Raw genomic sequence first — 24,568 nt, forward strand, 5'->3', positions numbered from 1 at the left:
TAAAGGAACAAATGCTACATATGGAGAGACAGGACAGGCAGAAGTCAAGGAAGCGTGGTCCCAGCTCTGCAACTCCCATAATCCCTGACCAGTGGCCATGCTGGCTGTGGCTGATGGGAGCTGGAGTTCAACAATATCTGGCAGACACTAAATTGTGCAGTGCTGCCCATTGTGAGCCAAATATAGGAGACTATGTGCTAAGGAAGGCTGGGGAACCTGTGGGCCTCCAGACATCATTCCCTATCACCCTTGACCACTAGGGCTGATGGGAGATGGAGTCCAACAGCATTCAGGGGGCCACAGGTTCCCATCCCTGGCTTAAGGGTTAGACAGGGCAACAGGAGATCCTTCCGTTCTTCTTTAGGGAATCAAGAAGCAAGGTGTAATTAGCCTCCCCACTGGCAATTGTTAATGACTTATCTCACTGTGTTCTGGAGACCAAAGCCCATGGTAGTAAGCCAATAAAAATTGTTGGCTTTAAAAAGGAAGAATGAAAAAGAGGTAGTTCAAAACAAACATGATAAAGAGCCTTGGAACTGTCTTTGAATGGGAAACAATTCAAAAGGTTGACTGAAATCCATCATTGCTGACCTGAGAAAAACACGCTCAGCCTATTTAAAGGTTTTTATTATTTGCACATGGTTATACGATGCGTTAGATTCAAAACCAGCCATTGTTTTTCCTATGGGGACATCTTGTGGCCATTTTCAATGCTGACAGCGCTCTTACTTGAAACAAGACTATTGCTGTGGCTTCTGGAAATAAGAAAAACCCAAGAACCAGACACCACCACAAAATAACCAGTTGTAAGCTCCTTAAGCTGCCGCAACCTGCTTCCTGTCTAGAAAGCAGGTGCACTGCGTCAGGCTTAGCACAGGAATGACAAATGTCCCTTAATGAGCTACATGGAAGCGCCAGTGACCCAGCGCACAACAAAGTCTCTTTTCTGCAAAGCAGCTAATTAGGAGGACATCTAGCTGGAACTAAGGAGTCTACAAAGCATGGCAAATGCAGCCTTTGAGAAACCCCACGAGCAACTAATCCATCCAGAGCACATCAGTATCTGAATTATTTAACTCCAAGACAAATAGCATTAACCCATGTTTCTCCTCTGTCCACAGCAGCCACTTAGAGAACTTAAGTACCTTGAAGCCGTTGAAAACATGCCAGAGCAAAACCTTCAGTTTCTACAGTTAAAAGCTTTTTGATGTTAAGCAAGCCTGAAATACAAGCTGCCCTGGACTTCTTTTGGAGGAAGTCAGTTAGATCAAGCCCTTCCTTTTATTATTATGCTGAAAGGTTGTGTATTTTATATACTGGATTTTTGAATGGTGTTTATTGTGTCAACCTAAGCCAAACCTTAGCTTAGTGCGAGTTCACAGATGCTCGCAGCTGCGTTGTCTCACCCCAATCCTGTTTGTTACTGTACAATGCTAAGATAAGCCAAGACTTGGTTTAGACTTGAGCATCCTCTCAACCACGGCTTGCAGTTAAGCTTGTATTACTGTGTTCTCATTTTGTATTTTTGTGTTATGAACTGTCCTGTGATCGTCAGATGAATGGCAATATGCGAATTAAACAATTAAACAAACACATTTTCACTGTGGTTTGGCTTAATGTGGTGTGCAAACTGTGTCTCTGCTGAGTTGCCAGAAGCTATTCTTCCTTATTTTGCCCAGGCAAAGCCCAACTCAGTCATGAAACTCATTGGTTGACCTTGAGCCAATCACCGTTTCTCAAGCACAACCTATCTCAAAGGCTTGCGGCGGGGTGGGGAGAGAATCATGTATCTTAAGCTAACCTGAGCTCCTTGGAGGAGGAAAATGATGATGATGATGATGATAATAATAATAATAATGTCAGTTAAAAGCATGCAGCTCATATAGTTTAAACTAGTCACATTATCTTATACTCCAATATGGAAGATGCCGTTACTCAACACTGGTCCTCTTTGACACTGTTGCTCCAGCAGTGCCATCAGCAAATGAAGGGATACGTGAAGACTGAAATCAACCCAGGCTGGAAAATATACAATAGTGTTTAGGATAGTTCCACACTTGGAAGAACAGTTGACTTTCAATACAGTGGTACCTCGGGTTAAGAACTTAAAATTTGTTCTGGAGGTCCGTTCTTAACCTGAAACTGTTCTTAACCTGAAGCACCACTTTAGCTAATGGGGCCTCCCGCTGCCGCACAATTTCTGTTCTCATACTGAAGCAAAGTCTTAACCCGAGGTACTATTTCTGGGTTAGCGGAGTCTGTAACCTGAAGCGTCTGTAACCCGAGGTACCACTGTATTCATATAGTGATACCTTGGTTCTCGAACAGCTTAGTTGTCGATCAAATTGGGTCCTGAATGCCGCAAACCTGGAAGTGTTCTGGTTTGCAAATGTTTTTCGGAAGCTGAACATCCGATGCAGTTTCCGCTTGAGTGCAGGAAGCTCCTGCAGCCAATCAGAAGCCGCGCCTTGGTTTCTGAATGGTTTCGGGAGTCGAATGGATTCCCGGAATGGACTAAGTTCGAGAACCAAGGTACCACTGCATTCATTTTGATGAACTGAACTTATCTGGCCCTGCTGTTGCATTTTTTGTCAATGAATTATGACCCCACCACAATTATATAACAAAGAAAGGTTAGCAGACAGGCTACACAACAGATGAAACTGTGCTTTCTTCTTATTTTTTAACAAAATCTTTCTGATTTGAATTTTGCTTAGTTGTCTCAAGCAGGAATTCTTTGTTGAAATGACATCCCTTTGGCATAGATGAGTTGTTTTTTTCAAAAAATGAAAGTAGTATTTTAAAGTTTGCATTCACCAGATGGTTGTTGTTGTTTAGTCGTGTCCGACTCTTTGTGACCCCATGGACCAGAGAACGCCAGGCACTCCTGTCTTCCACTGCCTCCCGCAGTTTGGTCAAACTCATGCTGGTAGCTTCGAGAACACCATCCAACCATCTCGTCCTCTGTCATCCCCTTCTCCTTGTGCCCTCCATCTTTCCCAGCATCAGGGTCTTTTCCATGGAGTCTTCTCTTCTCATGAGGTGGCCAAAGCATTGGAGTCTCAGCTTCAGGATCTGTCCTTCCAGTGAGCACTCAGGGCTGATTTCCTTCAGAATAGAGAGGTTTGATCTTCTTGCAGTCCATGGGACTCTCAAGAGTCTCCTCCAGCACCATAATTCATGGTAAAAGCAAACTAAAAATATGGCAGCAGGTGCAACAATTACTGGTTTGGGGAATATTAAGTATGTATCCAAAACAAGACACACTATTAGGTTACTATTTAAGGCAGGGGTGGCTAAGCCTTCAGATCTAGGTGGGGGCCACAACTTCCATCAGCCCCAACCAGCATGATCAATACCAAAACTATAGGAAGCTGCTATACACAGTCAGATCTGTCCACACTAACTGGAAGCAGTTCTCCATGATTTCCAACAGGGGGCTCCCAACATTATCTATCTTTACAGGAGGTCAAAACACGACAAATATTTTTATATTGTGAGCAAGTTTATTGCCTTCTATGTGTTTCAGTTTACTTACTGATTACAGAATTATCACCTCTCGCAATAAATTCATATTTAAGATAAAGGTAACATGATTCTTCTGACATGATTCTTCTACTTGATCATAAAAGGTAGTGTGGCTTACAGGGCCTGTCAAGCCATCTTCTCTCAGGAATAGTGAAGGACTTTTGTCCAAAGTGGAACACTTGCACAATATTTGTTCAGAAAAGCTGAGGCTAAGGTGAGGGAGCCAACCCTTCATGTAATTTCCATGGCTTTATTAACATTATTTCAATTCAACATCCGGGGGTAGGGGGGCAGATTAGGGGGGAATTCTTCCAGTATTAACTGAACATGAGGGAATACCGTGGTTCCAGAAAAAGTACCATCTTAAATACCCTAAAATCTTACTTGCTTAATGTATGGGCCCCAAAAACCACTGTAAGCCTGAAATGTGCAGCCAAAACCACTATGTTACAAGGGGGGATGGGGGCAGAATTTCTTACTTGAGGCAAATCTGTATGTAAAGGGGGGGGGGATAGTATACAACAATGTGAATCCCCCCCCCCCCAGTATTGCTGAACTACAACTCCCATCAACCCCATCAAGCATGGCCAATTATGGGAGTTATAGAGCAGCAACATTCAGAGAGCCAAAGGTTCCCCATGCCTGGTTTAAACATAAAAAAGCAATTAGCATTTGTTGTTAAGTACAGATGTTCAGTGTGTGTGCCTCTAAGTAATAGAAGAGATATTTGATATTGAACACAATACAGAATAGTTTCAAAGTCTATTTCATATCACATATGCACAAAGGTAAGGTATATTTTTGGAAGCTCCGACTCAAAATTAAGATGCCTGTACATGTTCAAGAGAAAAGCGTCTTTGGTACTTTTGAATGCCAATGAGTTCCAACCAGTTAGACTTCAACCGTAAGCCTAGCAAATCTGTATTGTAGGGATGCTGGGTTTCTTAACACCACAAGCCCTTTCTTGTCCACTGGCTGACCCAACAACATTTGCAGCAACCCTGTCAGACTAACAAACCCTAATGCCTCACCACAGCCAGAGGCCAAGGAGAAGTCCCCTTGAGTGACAAATCCCAAGAGCACTCTAGAACAGTGTGCTGCAAGATCTGGCAAAGGGTTCGGCCATAAGCCCAGAACCAGATCTTCATGTTCTGTTGGTGCGGCCTTCGTTGTATTCAAGGCACTGCTTTCTGTGGCCTTCCCGACGTCTTGCCTCTTCTTCCTTCCCTTTCGTTTCGACATCTTGCTCTTAAATCTGTCGCTGTGCTTAGGTTCCCGAGGACCACAGTAGTCTTGGTCTTTGCTGAGCTGCAATAAATCTCCTTTTGTTGGAATGCAAATCATTGCGTGTAACTCGGGGCTACCTTTTTTGAGAAGGGACAAGCTGACCCACACCAGTGACCTGGGATAACGTTGAAGCATAGGCAGGAGGGCATCTTCAGTCAGATCCTTCTGATCTGGCCTGGCGACAAGGCGCTGTAGCCTCCGATTTCTCCCAGGTGTTGGCTGGCACCAGACCGATACCTGCCTTAATAATTTTCTGCTCCTATTGAAAAAGATACAACAAGTTATGTTTTCATGCAGTTCAGTACAGAACAAGTGGGCCCTGCAACATAATGTTGCAGTATGGAATGCTCCCGCACAAAATTTCCCACCCTTTGCCAGGGAACAATGTTCCCCTTCCCCTTCCTTGTTTTCCTGTAGTTAGTCAACTGTATGCTGTCAGAGGTTGCTCAAGTCTCAATGGGCTGTTTATATAGTTGTTTTTTTATTATTATTAATAAAAAAAAAAAACCGTAATAAAGATTGTTTGTTTGTTTGTTTGTTTTTATTATTATTATACTTCTGCCTTCCCTTTGGCATATGGATCCATACCACATAAGGATCCATACCTGCAGAATGAACTCACTGTAAGTATATAGGATGTTTTGCTATGAAAAAGTACAGTGGTGCCCCGCAAGACGAATGCCTCACAAGGCAAAAAACTCGCTAGACGAAAGGGTTTTCCGTTTTTGCGTTGCTTCGCTAGACGAATTTCCCTGTGGGCTTGCTTCGCAAGACGAAAACGTCTTGCGCTTTTTTTTTAAAGCCGCTTGAAGAGGCGCAGTTGCGACGGACCGTGCTTCACAAGACGAAAAACATCGCAAGACGAAAAGACTCGCGGAACGAATTCTTTTCGTCTTGCGAGGCACCACTGTACAGTATCTGTAAAGATGCGATTTGTCTGTCTCTCTCTCTGTGGATGATGAAGAGCTTACTGAGACTGCACAACTTTGTTCAGAGTTTAAATACTCCATTTATTACATGTTTATCATGTCCTTCCTTCAAGGAGCAGAGGAGTGGCATACAATGTGCTCCAGTCCACCTTTTAGCTTAACTGTCACCCTGCAAAGTAGGATATGTTTTGGAGCAGAGTTGGATTTTGAATATAGGACTCTTGCACTCTTACGTCACTCAGAAAATATAAGCATGGGCATCTGCCGGGCAAGAGACTCCTATTTAAGAGTTAATTGCTACAGTTCTGGCTTCAGCCTGTTGAAATAATCAGGTGCCAACTGACCACACTCACTTGAAACAAGCCTTTAAAAGCTCCAAAGTGCAGAGGACATTTGTGTACGCAGGTAATAAGCAATTCACAAGTTTGTAAGACAGCTCATAAGCAGAACAGCTTCTAAAGCTTGTCACATCTGACCAGGGTAAGCCTCAGAAGATGAAGTACTCAAGGATCTAAGTCTTGTTCCATGGCAACAGCTTGCACACTCAAAATCCCTATGTATGGATTCACATGAGTTGCAAGTTGATTTCCCACTATGGTCAATGGGGGAATTGATTTGGTGTGCATACCTGAGAACACAGAAGGTCCAACCTGATTCGGCTTCATCTCTCTTGCATAGACCCATCATTTTTCTCTCTTCTTCCACCTGCATGTCTGGGGAGCTCATCTCCATTTGCTGTTCTGGATTGACAGCCACAGGTGATTCAGCCACATGTGCTCCAGAGCTGGGGCCACAAGAAGCCTGTTCCTCAGTTGCACAAGACTCCTGGTCTGATGTGGGTACATGTTTTGCAAAAGCTCTGTTTCTGGCCTCCCAGTCTCTGTTCAGCTTATCCCAGGGACAGAGGAATGGTGCCAAGGTCCCATGCTTAATATAATTGGTTCTTTTCGCAGGAGGACGCCTATGATAAAGAAAAAAACTTCTCATTTAGAAGCAGCAAAACATAGAGGGAAATACAAAATTATAATTAATAATATATTTATATACTACCTAATTGCCAAGAATTACATTGGTAAAAAGGGGAAATTCTTTTCTTTTTTTTTTAACCTTGGCTAGATTAAAAGAAATCCTATCCCTAAATTATTGGCTGGAGGAAAGTGCTTTCACGTCTTTTGCCATATTGAGTTGTGACCTAAAATGTCACGTTCCCATTGCCTTCGGAAAGGTAATTTTTCTGAAGATTTAATCTGAATATATACCACATGTACTGGCTGAGGTAAGGGGGGAAGCTCCCAGGTGCATCTCAGATACCTACCTCTTAAACTTTTCAAGAAGATTTCTCTCCAGTGTTTTGGCAAATTGCATGGCAGCAGGAGAGTCTGGGTAATCGTGTGGGATATGTGGTGTCCTCTTATACAGAGAATGTTTCAGAGCCTCCTGCAATCCCCCAACACGTGCACCTCGATATAGCTACAAAACAAATGTGTAAGGTTGACTTTCATTTATTTATCAGTTATGAATTGCCTTTTAGGTAAGCCTCAAGGAGATTTAGAGACAGGCCATAAAAGCAGTTAAAAAGTACAAAGAACAACTGAAGGTAGACTTAGAAACAAAACAAAATGAACAACTAAGGAAGGACCTTTTCATCGAGGTGGGAAGGTTTGCTGGAACAAAAACTTCTTCATTGTTTTTCAGAAGATACAGATATCAGGCGCCTATTGTATCTCAGTGCAGATGCCCTTCCGCAGGCTTGGAAGCTTCAAATTGCAAGAAAAGCTAATACTGACAAGGTTCTTAGAAACTGCCCAGCTCAGTCCAAATAATCTACTTTCGGTTTCATTATGAAGAGGATCTTTTTTTAATAATCCACAGCAGTTGCAACGTTTGGTTTGCATTTTGTAGCCTTAGGATCTAGGCATAGGGACGGCAGTGTGATATAAAAACTTCTTCTGCAGCCATTTATACCACTGACAGTTAAGAGAATGCAAGAACAAGAGGAAAGGTCCGTAAACTAAAGTTACCGCTGCTTTTCTGGATTGCATGAAAACATGGCAACAGATTTGCCTGCAATGAATCCTCCTTTTGAACACATAAGGCTGGTGTTTAGGAAAGTGAATCTCGTGTGGATGCTCAGCTTGCATTGCCTTTGGGGCTCTGCAGTGGCGTAGCGTGGGTTGTCAGCACCCGGGGCAAGGCAAGTAATTTGCACCCCCTAACGCGTGGATTTGCGCCCCCTAACCCGTGGATTTGCGCCCCCTAACCCTAACCCCCAGATGTTGCGCCCGGTGTGGACGGCCCCCCCTGCACCCCCCACGCTACGCCACTGGGGCTCTGTTTCTCCAATAGAATGGGAGGAAGAGAAGTAGTATGAATATAAAACCATAAAACCACCATGGGATACTTCGTAGAAAACATGGAGTTAATTTCATCATGAGCTGTCAGGGTGCCTGCATTTTTAAAAATGTTTTAATCATCCTGAAGAGCAAAGGTATGTTAGTCAGCAATTATAGTTCATTACCCACGGTTTTTCAATCTGAAACATAACTTACAAAAGGTAGCCAAAAAGCCATGCCCCAACCTTTGGGCAAGCAAATATCCCAGCCACTTCCCCATCCTAGTCGATCTTCTCCAGCCATTTTTCCAGGCTGCTGAACCAGGAGAATAGGAACCTTGGATTCTCGGGGGCCTAAGTCAAGATGTGATCCAGGCACCAAGAGTTTACTTCTCAGATGATTCAAGTCCTGGGATGAGAGGGGACAAAGCACACAAAGGTTTGCTTAAAAAAGAAAAAAGAGGTACCAGAAGAAGAAGAAAATATTCTTATTCTGCATTGTAAGCATTTAAACTTATCTTTACCTTAAAACAATTTAATAAGCCATAAGTAAAAGCTTCACTGAAAGCTATTCCTGGAACACAACAATTTTTCTTTAATGCAGTACGTTTCCTGTGCGTTAGTAGAGGAATATGGCAGCTTACAGGCCTGATCTGAATTTCTTTCTGTCAATGGCTCTGTAGTTTAGTAACTCTTTATAAATCACTGTTGTAAGGAGAGAGAGAGAGACTGACATGTCGCCCATCTATATCAAACAAAACTGTGTCTGCTATGATGCCATTTCCATGTTTACAGATCTCGGGACACAGGATCCAGCCACCTTGCTGAAACCAAGGAGGTCTAGGTCTGGTCTGCATCCTGATGGGAGATCACCTAGGAACCTCACATATACTTCTTTGAGAGCCTGATGGAAGAAAGGCAGGATATAAAATGTACTCAGTAGATTGTCTGTGGGCGGTATCCAACTAAACACTTCTGCAAGAACAAAGACTTCTGGCTGTGCAATGAAACTTCTCTTCCCTCTCCTCTCCCCATGTGCCCCCTAAGTCTGTGGTGGGGGTTCCCCCCTCCAACACTCCAGAGCAGACAGAGAGGGAGAGGGAAAGGTCCATTTCGTCAGCTGTAAGTCCTTGCATTAGCAGAATGGTTTAGCTGGATATTGCCCTGTGTAAGTGCAAATTATGTAACTAGAGACGCAAAGTAAATGAGGAGGCAACATTTTCAGATTAGAAAACCAAGCCTACTCTGGTACACTTCGCCAGCTGGAAAGAAATGGGCAGGATTTTGAGACAAACATTTCAAGTCTCAAAGTAACTGGGCTTAATAGAAATGCACTGAGCGGCTGACATTTATATCCAACTGCTTCATTGTTATTTCTGATGTTGAGGTTACCTGTTCTGGCATTTTATTTTCTGTGACGTTCTTGCGGACGTTCTGGTCCCAGAGAAAGCTCTGTGCACACTCTGCTGGCACCCCTTCCAAGATCAGCTGCTTGACTTTTTCATCCTCTACAGAAAAGGAAAAAAGAGGGACCTGTTGTCACTAAAAGAGCATACAAAGGGGAATGCAGAACAGCAAGTAGTGGAAAGATCATTAAAGCTTCTAACCTTAATAATTTCAGTTCATATTCCACGAGAAACTAGCTGAATGTTTTGTCTTAGGAGCATAGCAACCCTTGCTACTTCATTTAAAGGGGTATTTTGTACAAAGAGCAAACACACATTTAACAGCACAGAGAGAAATGAACTTTGAGTTCTGCTCTAACAAATGTCAAAGCCTTCTAGGAGTTTGTGGAGCTGTAGGCAGTAGTCCTAATTTTACTGAGGTCTAAAGTGAGGGAGCAACATTTTAGAAGACACGGTCTCACTTTAAAACAGCCTTTCTCAGCCTGTGGGTCCCCAGATGTTATTGAACTACAACTCCCATCACCCCTAGCTAGCAAGGCCAGAGCTCAGGGATGATGGGAGTTGTAGTCCAACAACATCTGGGGACCCACAGGTTGAGAACCACTGCTTTAAAAGCATGGGTGGGGAACTTGTGGTCCTCCAGATATTGATGGATTCCAGCCTACCATCATCCCTAACCCCTGGCCAAGTTAGCTTGGACTGATGGGAGCAGCCACAACATCTGGAGGGCCACAGGCTCCCCATCCCTGCTTTAAAGGCTGATGTGAAGGTGGTGATTTCGGAGTTCCCCTTGAACTTTACATTCTGGAACTGCTCTCCTTTTGCTGCCTGAGCATATTGAGATCCAAGCCTGATGCATTATTTTCTCACTGCAGAGTCAAGCACCACTCTCTAAGAGAATATTTAAACATCCCTTCACTCGTATCTACAGATGTTCAGGAACTGTGTTGAGGCATCAGATCAAGGCCTGCATTTTAAAATGAGCTTAAAAAATATATTTGTAAATGTTTGTATCTCTCATGCCAGGCAGAAAGCAGCTGGCTGGGTGCTTTGGCAGATGTTTATCTTCCTAAACAGGGCCCCTCTGATCTATAGCAGTGCTTCAGGGTTGTAAAAGGAAATTACAGGCTGGGAGCAAAAGGTCACACTGACCATACAAATTACAGAATACAATCAAGCTGCAAAAACACTAATTAAGAGTTGGTAAATAGTGAAATTTATTGTTTAGCAGATAATATACCATGTGCCTCCCATTAGACTTGAGCCACATCTTCCTAAGGTTAAAGGGCAAGAGCTAATAGGAACAGCAGCTGGCTAGGAAAAGGAGTTGTAAACTAAAGTGGCTGCTTTCGAAACTGTTCTTTATTAAAGTTCCTTTTTACTTTGAAAAGGCCTTTCCTTCTAAAAAATCTATCTATGTTATGTATGAAATATATTGGCTTAAATGTAATTATGCAAAGGATTTAGAAAGTAAGAAATGTTAGATTCTTATTTCATTGATGGTGTGTGAGAAGGTGAACCCAAGATCTCTGTTTAAGATAAAAATTAAAACCATTAGCCATCTGTTCTGGAGTGAATAGGGCAATAGGGCAAAGATGATCTGATAATTAAGGTGCCTGGTCGAGGCAAATGTAAGATATATGGCTACTTGTCTGCCATTTATGGATAGAAAGAAATATAGCTCTTTGTCTCCCATAAAAGGTAATAGGAAATGGGTGTATCTTTTATTATTGGTTCTAGCAAACAGCCAATAGGAATTTCAACCAGGCTGATTGGACAGAGGCAGCCAAAGGGGGCTGGGCTGAGGAAATATAAGCGCTGGCCATCAGGGCTGGAGTGGGCAAAGCTTTGGTATCCATATACCACTGTGTCTCTCATTTATTTGTCTGACAAATAAATTATTATTTTAATTTCTCTATTGTTGCGTTGAATATTTCATTCCAGCTAAGCGTTAACCACAAGCAGGGTGCTACAGTGTGACAGGATCAGTGTGCACTCATAGTTGGCATTAGGTTTTCGGTGAAGGGTGGGGAAATTGTGGTGCCAAAAGATGCATGTGTTTAAGAGAATTAAACCTTTCTATTGAAAGGTTGATATGCCTGTGGCCCATTGTCACCCTTCTTATTTTTAGTACAGTGGAACCTCGGCTGTTGAATGCAGTCCGTTCCGGAAGACTGTTGGACTTCTGAAATGTTCGACAATCGAGGCGCAATTGCCGGTTGGCAAAATCCGTGGGGAAAATGGAGAAATGTGCCTTGGAAGCCATTCGACTTTCAAGGAGCATTTGTAAATGGAAACATTCACTTCCGGGTTGTTGGCGTTCGAAAGCCAAAGTGTTCAACTTCCGAAGCGTTCGGCAACCGAGGTTCCACTGTATTAGCTATTCCAGCAAAAGAAAACTTTAGATTGTGGCGACATGCTTAGCAAATCAGTATACCCTGCCTAAAGTACCCAACTTCATGTGTGATATTTGGAACACTTTACCCAAAACACCCGGTGCAATGAATCTTCAAATAACTATACCTGAAGAAATCCTACTCCACCATGTATTTTAAGGGAGATTGCAGATGAATAGAATGCCTCCCTAAGAATGTGAAAAGCAAGCATGCCAAACAAGAGAATGAACTACTAAATAACTATAGTGAATAAGGAAGATACAGAAAACAAAATCAATGTTTCCTCCATGACTATGGGTTGTATCTAATGCCAGCTGTACTCAAGAGGAGACCAACTGAAATTAAGGGACATGGCTAACTCATCCCTCTAATTTCAATGGTCCTCCTCTGAGTAGCAATATAAGAGCCCTGCTGGATCAGGACCAGCATCCTGTTGCCAGTGGACAACCACATGCCTATGGAAACCTGAAAACAGGACCTGAGCAGAACAGCATTCTTCCCAGCAACAGAAAGAGAACATAATCTGAGTGGTCAATAGCCACTGATAGCCTTTTCTTCCAAGAATCCTCTAATCCTCTTTTTAAGTCATCCAAGTTGTTGGCCAACATTACTTTTTGTGGGCTCTCATTTTCAGCAGGACACAACCCTAAGCTAATGCAGGGGAAGAGCTGTGGAGCACTATCCAAAAGAAGCACCAGCTTTCCTTAAGATTTCTTTCTTAGGTGGCATCTTCCCCTCTGCCTGTTTGCAAACACGAGTCTTCAGCCATCCAGGCTCCCATTGCTGGTTCCCCACATACATCCATTTAAGATCTTCTCTGGCTACCCTTTCTTCTTCAGCCATCAGCCTTAGCTTGCATGCACTGCTTAATGGGCATGCACTGCCTGCAGAATGCCTCAAAACAGAAAGGGTTATTAAATTCACAAACATATATAGTGAAAGGCTATGGTAGACAGCAGAGTCGCACAGGCTTGGAAGGGCTGGCGTGTCCCTCGCTGCCTTGCACAACCCAAAGTTTCTCACAGGGCTATATATATATATATATATATATATATATATATATATATATATACACACACACACACACACCGTATTTTTCGCTCTATAAGACGCACCAGACCACAAGACACACCTAATTTTTGGAGGAGGAAAACAAGAAAAAAAATATTCTGAATCTCAGAAGCCAGAACAGCAAGAGGGATCGCTGCGCAGTGAAAGCAGCAATCCCTTTCGCTGTTCTGGCTTCTGTGATAGCTGCGTAGCCTGCATTCGCTGCATAAGACAAACACACATTTCCCCTTACTTTTTAGGAGGGAAAAGGGGAGTCTTATAGAGCAAAAAATATTGTGTATATATATGTGCAGAAGATCTAGACGCATTTGTGAATCTACACCAAAGCAATCAGAAGTATCAAACCATGGCTACCTGAGTGCATATTTATGTCTGAAAAGCTCTTTATTAGGAAACACCAAACAATGTTGCCCTGGCAAGTGGAGAAGGACCTTATAATGTAGAAGAAAAGAACCAAAGTTTTAAGATTTTCTTATGGTCTGGCCCAGGAGCAGAAGCCACAACTCAACATCATGGCACATCCTTTGCAAATAAGAAAAAAATCCAAGCATTAATCCCTGGCATCTTCAGTTGAAGGATCCCAGAACTAAGAGATACACCCTGCATAAAAAAATGGAGTGTGGCTTCAAGCCAGAATATACTGTTTGGTTTGATGGGTGAGTTGTCTGTAGCGGTTAAATCCATATCAAAAGGGAGAGATGTAGATAAGCCTAAGTGAAGCAGATGCGAAATGTAGACAAGTAAAAGAAATGTGTGTTTAGAGGAATTCTTTTTGCCCCAAACCTGCCCCATTACTGAAAAATAATTGTTTGTGAGCAAAGAAATGGTGAAAAGTGAAATAATGAATCCAGTGCCGTGGAATTAATTGGCAAATAAGTACAGTGGGACTGAATTATGGAACTTCTGATTCTTACTCTCATTACAGAAAAATATTTCTAAGGCTAAATTAGCACAGCAAGCCAAACATTCCGGTATTATATGTGGAGAACTCTTTCACACTTTTTCTGAAGTGTATGTTTGTAGGCAATACGAGCACGTAGAAATGAAGTGTTGCATCTTGAGGTAAAGCACCTGTTGGCCTCGCCAGGATTCGAACCTGGATCATCTGTACCATTTAACAGAGGCTTCCATTGAGCACAAGACCAGTTTGGTGCCAAGTCCCTTCCTCACAACTGCCATTATTCTCTACATAGAATTAATAATATAGGATGTGTGCATCTATTTGGTATGTTTAATGGAACCCTAAAAAGCCATGAGATAAGAGCAACGCTCCCTGGAATATACTATATGTTTTAGGAAATGGTTTGCCTGTGTGTTCTCTATAGGTTTGGCTACCTCTTGAAATTCCACTGACAAACTCACTACAACGGTTCCTAAGGTGGGGGAAGTGGTCTTTTCAATGTTTGGGTGTCAGCCATTTTGAATCAAGATGGTGGACTAAAACATGACTTTGGCATGACTCCGCCCAATTGTTAGCATGATGGGTCCAAACTCACTACACTATCCATTTAAAAATCACAATAAGTTTTGGTTTCTAAAAATTCCCAGGCAGCCCTGGGCACTCTCTGCTAATGCTTAATAAAGACACATTAACTTAACCTGACATAAAAGTAGATTGATGAACTCTTTACAGTATTAGATGAGATACTTTACCTTGATATCTTTCAGGATTTGGTTTGGCTTTCACTCTCTTTTTAGGCAAATTCACTCGAGGATCCCCCACAGTCAAACCCAGTACAGTACCTGATGGAATGTCTGATGAACTTAACCCTTTAAACACATAAAATGGATGCACCTTTAAACATACCGACAAGTATTACATTTTGATATTTCAAGATCAAATGTACACCAGCAAGTATATAAAGCATGTAAACAGAAGGCACTACTAGAATGCTACCTTGCAACAATTCAAAGATGGCTTCTTGACGGCGATGAAGAGACACCAGATCAGGATCTCTGCAATTATCTATCCACCAGCTGTTGATTTCAGAATCTGTAGGCTCCACTTCCTAGATAACCAATCACAACATGTAAGGTAAGAGGGGGAAATATGTAGTTTGCTGCCACAAAGCTCAGTTCCTCCCCTTTTACCTCAAGGGCTGCCAATGGACATATGTGCAGCTGTCTTCCAGAGAACCAACTTCTACATGAAAGCTGGTTATGGTACAACTGCCAAGACCTCCAAGAAGTGGTTAAAGGCTTGGTGACCAAAGTATGGTAATGTACAACTCAAATATATCCAAAACACTCCAGGGTTTTAGAGTGGTTTTGAATACTGAGCAAGGGAGTTGCATGATATGAGAATAGGCAGAAGCAATGATCCAGCATCCTGGAGTAACCAAGTCAACTGGTCTTCCTGCTCATACCAAAGAGAGCCACAAACTTCTGCTTCTTCTACCACCATGCACACAAGATTGCCACAGAATTTCTTTTGCAGTTGGAACACAGGAAGCAGCCTGACACTCAGCCAGACCCCTGGTTCACCTAGCTCAGTACTGTCTGCACCAGAGTATCCAACATGGTGCCCTCCAGATGCTGTTTACCACAACTCCCATCATCCCTGACCACTGGCCATGTTGGCCGGGCTGATGGTAACCAACATGGTGGACTTCATCTCCAACCAGTCTATTCTAAGTGGCAGGGACTACCCAAAATTTTTTCCCAGCCTTTCCTGGAGATGCCAGGAATGGAACTTGGGATCTTTTGCAAGCAAAGCCTGTGATCTAATACAGTTTTAAAAGAAGGGCTTACTATACAGCTCTATTCATTATACAGCTCTAGGCATTATCCTGTATTACTTTATAATACGGAGGTTCAGGACACTAAGACAGTGGTATGACTAACACAAGATGTCCCAAACTTTTCTAGATGAGTTGGGAATCATATGCTAATGTAGTACAAACATGTGTAGTACCACAATACTAGATTCTAGCAGTTGACTACACAGCAATGCAATAACAGCAATGCGATCTTGAGCACATGACAAAAGCAAGCATGAAAATTGCTGATTAGCTTACAGTATGGACGCAAGCAGCTTTGAGTGCCTCTGTAAGGACGCAGTTTGAGAGGGGACCAATCAACCGATATCTGAGAATCTCCATTGTTAGGTCGCTGGAAGAGACAAAAGCTACACGTCAAAACATGAAGTCAGGAGTGATGAATTAGTCCAGTTCCAGCTTGTGTTGATTCATAAATCCGTTCTATCACATTTTGCATTCATCTGTTGTTGTTTTTTTAATAATCTCAAACATTCTTATTTCAGTACCTAATTAAAACTGTATAATCTCATGGCTTTCCCACAAAGAATCCTGGGAACTGTAGTTTGTCAAGGGTGCTGAGAACTGTTAGGAGACTCCCATTTTCCTCACAGAGCTACAATTCCTAGAGTTCTTTGGAAGAGGGATTGGCTGTTAAGCTACACTAAATTGTAGCTCTTTGAGGGGAATAGGGGTTTTATAACAATTCACAGTGCCTTTAACAAACTACAGTTCCCAAGATTCTTTCTGTTTAAAAAGGCTGTTTAAAGTGGTATGACACTGTTTTGAATGTATAGTGAAAACGGGGGCCTAGTTCAATTTGTTTACCAAAGTTCTTCTTCATCCCTTCGTATAATGAGGCAACTTGACTAGACTTGACTAGTACCCAAACAAGTACCTTATCACAACTCCAGTAGTTTGTGATGTCCAGCAATAGGACTGGTGGAGATCTCTGGTCCCATCGCCAATAATTTTTTTCACTGGGACAGCCATTTCGCCTCCATTGTCTTTCCTCTTCCTTTTCTGGCCAACTTCCTCAGCAACAAACGACTGGCTTTCTTCCTGAGGCAATATTGCAGCTGGTTCAGGGTTACAGACTTCCATGGGCTCAGAACACCGGAAGGCTGCTTTTAACTCAGCCATGATCTCCTAATGGGAAGCAGGGAAAAGGGCTCATCAAATGTGAAGGCCACCATCTTTTATGCAGCTTTCAGGCAAGAGATTAACAGCGGCGTCCTTGGAAATAAGCAGCTGAAAGAGAGGGCCGGCAGATGGACTTTTTAGCTCCACATTCTCAGGTTGCCAGCCCTCTAGATGGAGCTTAAGTCCACTCAGTAGAATATCCTGCTGTCAAAAGAATAAAAGGGCTTTTTATATTTTAAAAGATCTCAATGACCCTACAAACAATTTATGTAAGACTCTTTTTAGAAAGCACTTTCTACAAATCTAGTTTCGCCAGTACTGCCTAAGATGAAGCAGCTGCTCAGGCCAAATGTTTGGCTTCTTAGCTCAGCTTGTGCAGCTTGTGCAGAAGGCCCCAGGCTCAAGCCCTGGCATCTGTGGCTAAAAGCTTCAGGTAGGCTGGGTGGAAGGCCTTTGCTCAAGTTCATGGAGAGAGCTCCCGGCCTTGGGCTAGTTGAACAAACAGGCTGACCTGGTATAAAGACAGCTTCCCCTGATCTTCTACCTGTGTTAAAGGAAGGGTTCAGGCACTCCCTTCACCCACATGACCTTTCCAACCTCTTTTTTGGTGGGAATCAACCATATGAAAGGCTTCCACTTCAGGCCTACTTGCCCTTCACAAGAGGTTAGCTTTTTAATACAGGTATTTTTTTAATGTTGGGACGCAGATGGTGCTGTGGGTTAAACCACAGAGCCTAGGACTTGCCGATCAGAAGGTCGGTGGTTCGAATCCCCGCGACGGGGTGAGCTCCTGTTGCTCGGTCCCTGCTCTTGCCAACCTAGCAGTTTGAAAGCACGTCAAAGTGCAAGCAGATAAGTAGGTACCGTTCCGGCGGGAAGGTAAACGGCGTTTCCATGTGCTGCTCTGGTTTGCCAAAAGCGGCTTAGTCATGCTGGCCACATGACCCGGAAGCTGTACGTCGGCTCCCTCAGCCAATAAAGAGAGATGAGCGCCACAACCCCAGAGTTGGCCACGACTGGACCTAATGGTCAGGGGTCCCTTTACCCTTACCTTTTAATTTTTTTACTACACTAATTATAAATGTTTTTTAAAAAGAAAAGAAACAGCTTGTACCTGCTTAAAGACAGGGTGGGTCCATATCCACAGTTGTCTGTTTTCGGAAGTACTACCAATCCCATCTCTGGGTTTCCAAAGGAAAGTAACTGGTCCAAGTGCACCTGCAGGGTATCGGTCTGCCTGGTACATGGTGAGAGCACCCTGGCGCTTCCCAGATAGACAAGGAATAGCTGCAAATGTTGGCCCTGAGAAGAGACAGGCTAAAAATGCTCAAGAAAATAGTGCCCACTTAGCAAGATATTATAACCTTTGTAACTGGGAGACCACATCTAGAAATAGCATTCCGATTTAAAAATTGGTCAACTGTAATGAATGGATGTAGCAACTACTGCGGTTTTTCCCTTTGTTATTATTGAATTCTAAATAAAGTATTATTCTTTTTTAAAAAATAATAATAGAAGTAGCATTCCAAAGTCTAGACTGGCAGAGTTAAGAGATGGAACATGGGGATGGTGGGGGAGAATAGCTCCTACAGTAGTTCTTGCTTTAAAGAATTCAAAGCTGGTCACACACCAGGTCCACAATGAAACTTCTTAAGATCATTTTATCCTGCTGAAGTTGTATTGGGAATGGAAAGCTTAGTGTTTTTTCTAAACAAACTTTATGACTAGCCCTGATTAGCTATGAGAAGAATTTCTTCTAGCTGATCGACTATAGACTTGTTTTGTTTTCCCCTCACAGACCAACGTAACATAAAATGATTAACAGGCTATGGTTAAACTGGGACAATAGTCCAAACAACAGTTTGGAGAATCCTGAACAAGCCATGTATGCAAAATAATTCCTTATTTTGCCTTTTGTTCTAAGCAGAGTTTACTGCAACACACAAACTAGCAAACTATGGTTTGAACCATTCTTCCAAACATGTATGGGAGCCATGGTTTGGAGGATTACTTCAGTATGGGAGAACAGCTTTGGAAGACTTATCTGGAAGGCTGCTCTAAACACAACATGGCCATCACAAGTGACCGCTGCTGCAAAAGTCACAGTATGATTTATTTTACAAACTTATAACGTGCCACACTAATCACAGGCATCTATACCATAGTGGACCTAAACTATATTCAACAGCAAAATAGATAATTGACTTTCTTGGCATCAGCAAATTAGGTGGGAGGAGTAGGAACAAATAATGGAGTGCAAAGAACTATTAAATATACACCTAGCCCTTCATTATGCTCTTTCCCCTTGCATAATATGCGGTTGTATTTTGCAAAAATACTAAATGAGCATACTTAGTACCACCCAGCCCTAGACAGCAGGCGCCCATGCCCAACCCAAGAGTTAGCATTCACAATGTATGCATTTTAAAATAAGGAAATATTACCTGCATCTATGCTACACATTCGAGCAAGTGCTGTAAGCAGCTCTTCCTCTTTCCCAGTCAACTCCAAGCAACAATAATAAGATAAATCCTGATGTAAAAGAAAAGCTATTGAATTTTAAGCTGGGAAAAAGAAACCTGGCATGCTTGAGAGGTCAGAAGAAAACGATGGATTTTGTTTATAAAAACCTGAGCCATTCTTCTAGCCTAATTCACGTATCAGGAGACTGAGTTTGCAGAAGCGTGGCAAGCATTTAGACAATGTGGATAGAAGCACTACTCAAAATCTATCTCATGTGTTAATAAGCAACATTCTCCGACTATCTTACGAGATGCATGAAGACCAAAAGCTATTTCTAGATAAGCAGATTATAACATGTTAACAAGGACTCAAGAGCCAGTATACTTAAGACACGAGGACAGGATGGTACATAGAAACAGCCAGATACTGATAAGCAAACTTCATTTTCTTTCTCCACTCAACAGGTGCTTTAGAACAGGAAGGAGAAAGACAGTCTATGGGATCGACTTTCCCAAGAGGACATGCTCTTGTGCTTGTCTGGTTTTTTAAAAAAGCTGAAGTGTTTCTCCTGCATAAAATGTCACAGTACCTGAAGGAGGCAGTGGCTAGTCATGGCCCGGTAGCAGGCCCTATAGCTCTTGGTTGTGGGCCTGTCTCCTAGGCAGTACCCCCACTTCTTCACCATATGAAACCGCTTTGCATGCCAGATGTGCGTTTCCAGCCACACGTTCTTCTTTTGCCTGCGGTTGAACTCCACCACCAAGTTTGTATGGCGCCGCCTGGCCTTACGGCACTTGCTCTTGGACAGTTCTTTCTTCTGATGTTCAAATTTCTCTGTCTGCATAGGTAGAACAAGGGAACAATGGTTTCCCCCCCTTGAATTTGTTTCCCAAAGGGAAGGCAACCCAATTCAATTCACCCATATGACTTTTAGAAGACATCTGAAGGCAGCGCTGTACAGGGAAGTTTTTTTAAATGTTTTTTGATGTTTTATTGTGTTTTTAATATTTTGTTGGGAGCTGCCCAGAGTGATTGGGGCAACCCAGTCAGATAATTAAATTATTATTATTATCTATGGTGGAGGGCACAGGGACTTGTGGGGTTTATATTGGAGATAGCACAAATAGAAAATTCTTGGAAATATTAAATGGGCTTAGGGATAGAATAAGAATATGTTACGAGTAAATACTAAGGATTAAAATACTAATAAAGGAGAAGAGGTTAGTAAATGAAAGGAATCAATATTATTAGAAATATGAATTTGGAGAACTGTTATATAGGTGACATAATGAAATTCAGTTAGAGGGGATTTGTGGAAGTTAGTTATCAATGTAATGAGAATTAGTTATTTGAATAAACCATTTTTTGGGTTTAGTTTATTGTAGTGTGATGTGTTTTTCCTTGTTGTGTGTTATGTTATGTTATTTTTGTGATAAATGTGGAAAATCAATAAAATTCATTGAAAAATAATATATATTGGAGACAGCACAGTGACCTATCACTACCCTCCAAGCCCTCCTGCCAAAGAATATGGAGAAACCGTCTGGAGTGAGGGAAGTCCCACAGAGGCCTGCCATGCCTTGCTGCATTAACACCATCCTACGTGCAACAGCAATTACATTCCCCCACCCCACCCCCCAACACACACAAAAGGAAAGGTTATATAGAAGGATGAACTATTACAGGGAAGCACCAGCAAGCTAACTGGGAAAACAAGCTAAAGACACACCTCTATTCTGGCAAGCTCACGAAGTCGCCTGGGCAGGCGTTTGATATTGTGGCTCATAGCTCGTCTCCTCATGTGTCTCGGTAGAGACTGAAACACTAAGGTGTTGGAAGACTTCTGCGTAACAGCTTTCAGCATAGCTTTTATTTCTGCAGCACGAGCCTGAACAAAAGGAGACACTGAAATAAAAAGAGAATTTGTTTAGCACCTGAAAGAACTAAATGAGAACAGTTTCCCACTTGGCAGCAATGAGGTTCATAAATTTTATTAAATCTCTTAAACCTATGGGTGTGTAACTTAAGGTTCAACATGGAGAATGCTGAAACATTACTGGAAGAAGAAGTGTGATTATTAAAAGTCTGGGGTTAATTGTAATTATAAATGAAACTCTCTGAACTCCTCCTCCTTGACTGTGCAGATGAGTCTCTGACTCTCTTGGCTTGTTCTTATTGCATTAAGAAATAGGTTTGTTTGACATCTTAACACAGACATGTTGGGTGATAGTCATTGTTCATTTATGCTTACCTGTGACATATTTGGGCATTTCACAGGATGCTTTTTGTTGTGAAAAGCCCTGTTGTGAGGTTTCAGAACCCAGATCTGTTGGCAAGTCAAAGAAGAATTACCATGTAAATTGACTGAAGTCACAGACTAAGAGCATACTACAGCCTATAGCAATAGCCCTGAAAGAAAATTGATTCTAGAATTTGGCAACAACTCTCCTATCACTTAATTCAACATGTATAAAAGTTAAATCCTTCCTTTATCTAAACAGCATTTTAAACAAGAATTTTTTACACTGAACCACCTGAACATATTGGTCAAACTTATGTGACCACACATAGCCCTCCTTTGGACGAGTGGAACAGGACAAGGGCTGTGTCAAATTTGGCCTTCTTTTTAAAAGGCCCCTTCTCTAAGGTTTCATTCTTATCTCCAGATTACCTTAATTTTTTTTAGAGTCAAAGTTTCATGGATAATTCGTACCAAATAAGATGTCTGTACCAGTAAAATGGGGATGAGGAACCTCCAGACGTTTTGGGATTGAATTAATTCCCATCCTCTTTGCCCATTGGCCATACTGGCTGAGACAGATGGGAGCTGGAAGTTCAACAACAGCAGGACCATAGATTCCCTAGACTTGCACTAAGGCACAACAGCTACCTTGTTTCTTGCATTCAGAGGCTCCATCACCACCATTTTGAAAGTGTATTTCACTGTGGCTTGGCCCACCATCAAAGGTAAAGGTCACATTGGTAGGCTGGTTTTTCATCTTCTTGGCTCTTTTCTTCTCTTTTGCATTTGACATTCCTGTGGGAGCAAAACGGAAGCAACCAAAGATGCAACTCCACCATTACCATCTAGCATTGTAATACAGTAAGCCTGCAAAACATGTGGGAATAATGTTTCAGGGATCATGCCTAAAGCTAAAATCACGTACAATCAATGCGCTTTGGGTTCAAGGACAAGTGGAAGTGACAAAATTATTTTTCCTGGAGGCCTCCCTTTCAAGCTTTTTGTGTTTTGTTCTTTTTGGCCACTTGTATAAAGCTGAATGTGCAGAAATTACATGTGCCTAAGTTGTGGCTCCTGTTGCTTGGTCCCTGCTCCTGCCAACCTAGCAGTTTGAAAGCACGTCAAAGTGCAAGCAGATAAATAGGTAGTGCTATGACGGGAAGGTAAACGGCGTTTCCGTACGCTGCTCTGGTTCGCCAGAAGCGGCTTAGTCATGCTAGCCACATGACCCGGAAGCTGTACACTGGCTCCCTCGGCCAGTAAAGCGAGATGAGAGCCGCAATCCCAGAGTCATCCGCGACTGGACCTAATGGTCAGGGGTCCCTTTACCTTTTAAGTTGTGGGGTTAATAGCATAATGGATATATGTAGCGCTTCAGAGCTGACCAAGACCTGCAGCTCTTCAAAAGATTCATTACAAAGTAAACATCTTTTTTTATATATAAAAAAAAATGGTTGCAGAACTATGATTAACAGTGTTGTAAACAAAATCTGCCCCTTTCCCTTATGGGGTATCCAAGAACCCATATAGAGTCCTTACGTAGGTTCCCTGTTGGTAGGAGAAAATAACAGAGGCCAACCAGAGAATATTGGGAAGCAAAGAACTAGGAAAGGAGGAGGAACCCAGAACAATGGAGCGCAAGGCCTTATATAGACATTTTAAATTCCCTGCCCTGGAGCTCAAGACAATGGGGAGGCTTTTCCATTTTCCTTTGACCTTGCAGAGAAAACATTTGCTCAGTTTGGGAATCAAAATGGTTTCAGGTCGGTTTTCCTGTGTTGATCTATATATGTGCTTGGTTGGTACACTTATGAACATTTAACATATATCCAAGACCTCAAAATTCCTATCACAACAGCAACATCCCACCAGAAACTGATTTCCACCTGTTTTAGTACACCAACACATATATAATCAGGTTTACTTCTGTAATTTATGAAAAAATATGAATAAAATTACTATGAAATGAACAATATCAAAGGCATTGTACCAGCAAGTAGTGGACAATGTTGCATTAAGCTTTCCCCTACCCCTTGCCTGCATTTTTGCAGAGTCATCCCGTCACTTTCACAGACAGTGCCCAATACTGAGTCAGCATCTTTCCCTTATCACGGCTGCACTTACATCGACACCAGCAGCGTATAACAATACTGTTTACTCCAGTGCAGAATTACTTTAGGAGCAGTAAATCGAGGGAAAGCAGCAGCAATTTGGACGGTTAGAATCGTTCTGGTTAACCATTGCCAATCAGGGCAAAAGAGGCTGGGGAATGAGTCATGGCATCATTTCCACTACCATTTTAATTTGTGCGATGCCACAGCAAACATTTGCACTTATTTTATTTTTTAAAAAATACAGCCTGCTATATCATCTTGAGCAGCCTAGAACAAAAATGCACGGGCAAGGGAATTGCTTTCATGCGTTTTTCCTCCCGCAGGCTTCCCAGGGCCTCATAGTGGCTAGACTAGACAGCCCTAAGTCTGATCTAGCGGGGCTCTTGTGCACCAGTATTTTAAATGCATTTTTAAGAACATGCGCTGAAAATTAAGCCCCTGGTTTCTCCCCATTCCCAAAGCATGCCCTGTCCCCGGGGGGAGACAAGCCAATGAAAAGACAAGGAGACAGCCTCCCCATGCAGCCACAAATGCGTTAGTGTGGGACGTCCAGTTGCAGAGTAGAGAGCAGGATATGTTAGAAACTGCCTTCTTACAAGTCACTTCTGCACCACGAGCACCATTTCAGCCGGGGGAGCGAGCCTCCTTCCCCGTCCCACGCCCTTTCCCCACAACCCGCTACCTGAAACTGGTCTGGGCTGGGCTGATGAAGCAGGCCTTTAAGGAAAAAGGAGTCAGCCAGGCTCTTCTCCCGAGGATCCGGCGCGCTGCACTTCGCCCAGGCGACCACGTTGCGTCCACTTCCGCCAAGCGGCACTTTCTTTATTCTCCTATCTTGCCCCTTAACCCTCAAGACTACATGTCCCATAAACCTTCGCGGCAGGAGGCTGTACGGTGGGCG

At 42.6% G+C, this 24,568-nt stretch overlaps 1 protein-coding gene across 1 annotated transcript; it reads right to left on the reverse strand.

Moving 5' to 3' along the window:
• Positions 1-3,764: 3,764 nt before the first annotated feature.
• POP1 (POP1 homolog, ribonuclease P/MRP subunit) lies at positions 3,765-24,563 on the reverse strand. Its single transcript, XM_083517232.1, has 16 exons — positions 24,350-24,563; positions 22,202-22,348; positions 21,563-21,637; positions 21,041-21,216; positions 19,901-20,149; positions 19,293-19,380; positions 17,963-18,150; positions 16,604-16,854; positions 15,967-16,060; positions 14,847-14,958; positions 14,603-14,719; positions 9,469-9,584; positions 8,294-8,485; positions 7,060-7,214; positions 6,373-6,705; positions 3,765-5,074 (listed from the first exon to the last, which is right to left on the reverse strand). Exons 2-16 carry the CDS (start codon positions 22,344-22,346, stop codon positions 4,420-4,422), a joined length of 2,946 nt encoding a protein of 981 aa, XP_083373358.1. The 5' UTR covers positions 22,347-22,348; positions 24,350-24,563; the 3' UTR covers positions 3,765-4,419.
• Between the last annotated feature and the right edge of the window lie 5 nt (positions 24,564-24,568).

The sequence above is a fragment of the Podarcis liolepis genome, assembly GCF_965112155.1.
Source record: "Podarcis liolepis genome assembly, chromosome: 8".
In the NCBI taxonomy this organism is placed as follows: domain Eukaryota; kingdom Metazoa; phylum Chordata; class Lepidosauria; order Squamata; family Lacertidae; genus Podarcis; species Podarcis liolepis.

Bases quoted from the DNA above. Each gene is read 5' to 3' on its own strand.
- POP1 (XM_083517232.1), bottom strand. From the start codon at position 22,346: ATGTCAAATGCAAAAGAGAAGAAAAGAGCCAAGAAGATGAAAAACCAG. The intron at 21,638-22,201 runs GTAGCTGTTGTG...ACTTGCCAACAG, and splicing joins CTCTGAATGCAAGAAACAAG to ATCTGGGTTCTGAAACCTCA. The intron at 16,855-17,962 runs GTACAAGCTGTT...GCTTCCCATTAG, and splicing joins CCCACCCTGTCTTTAAGCAG to GAGATCATGGCTGAGTTAAA.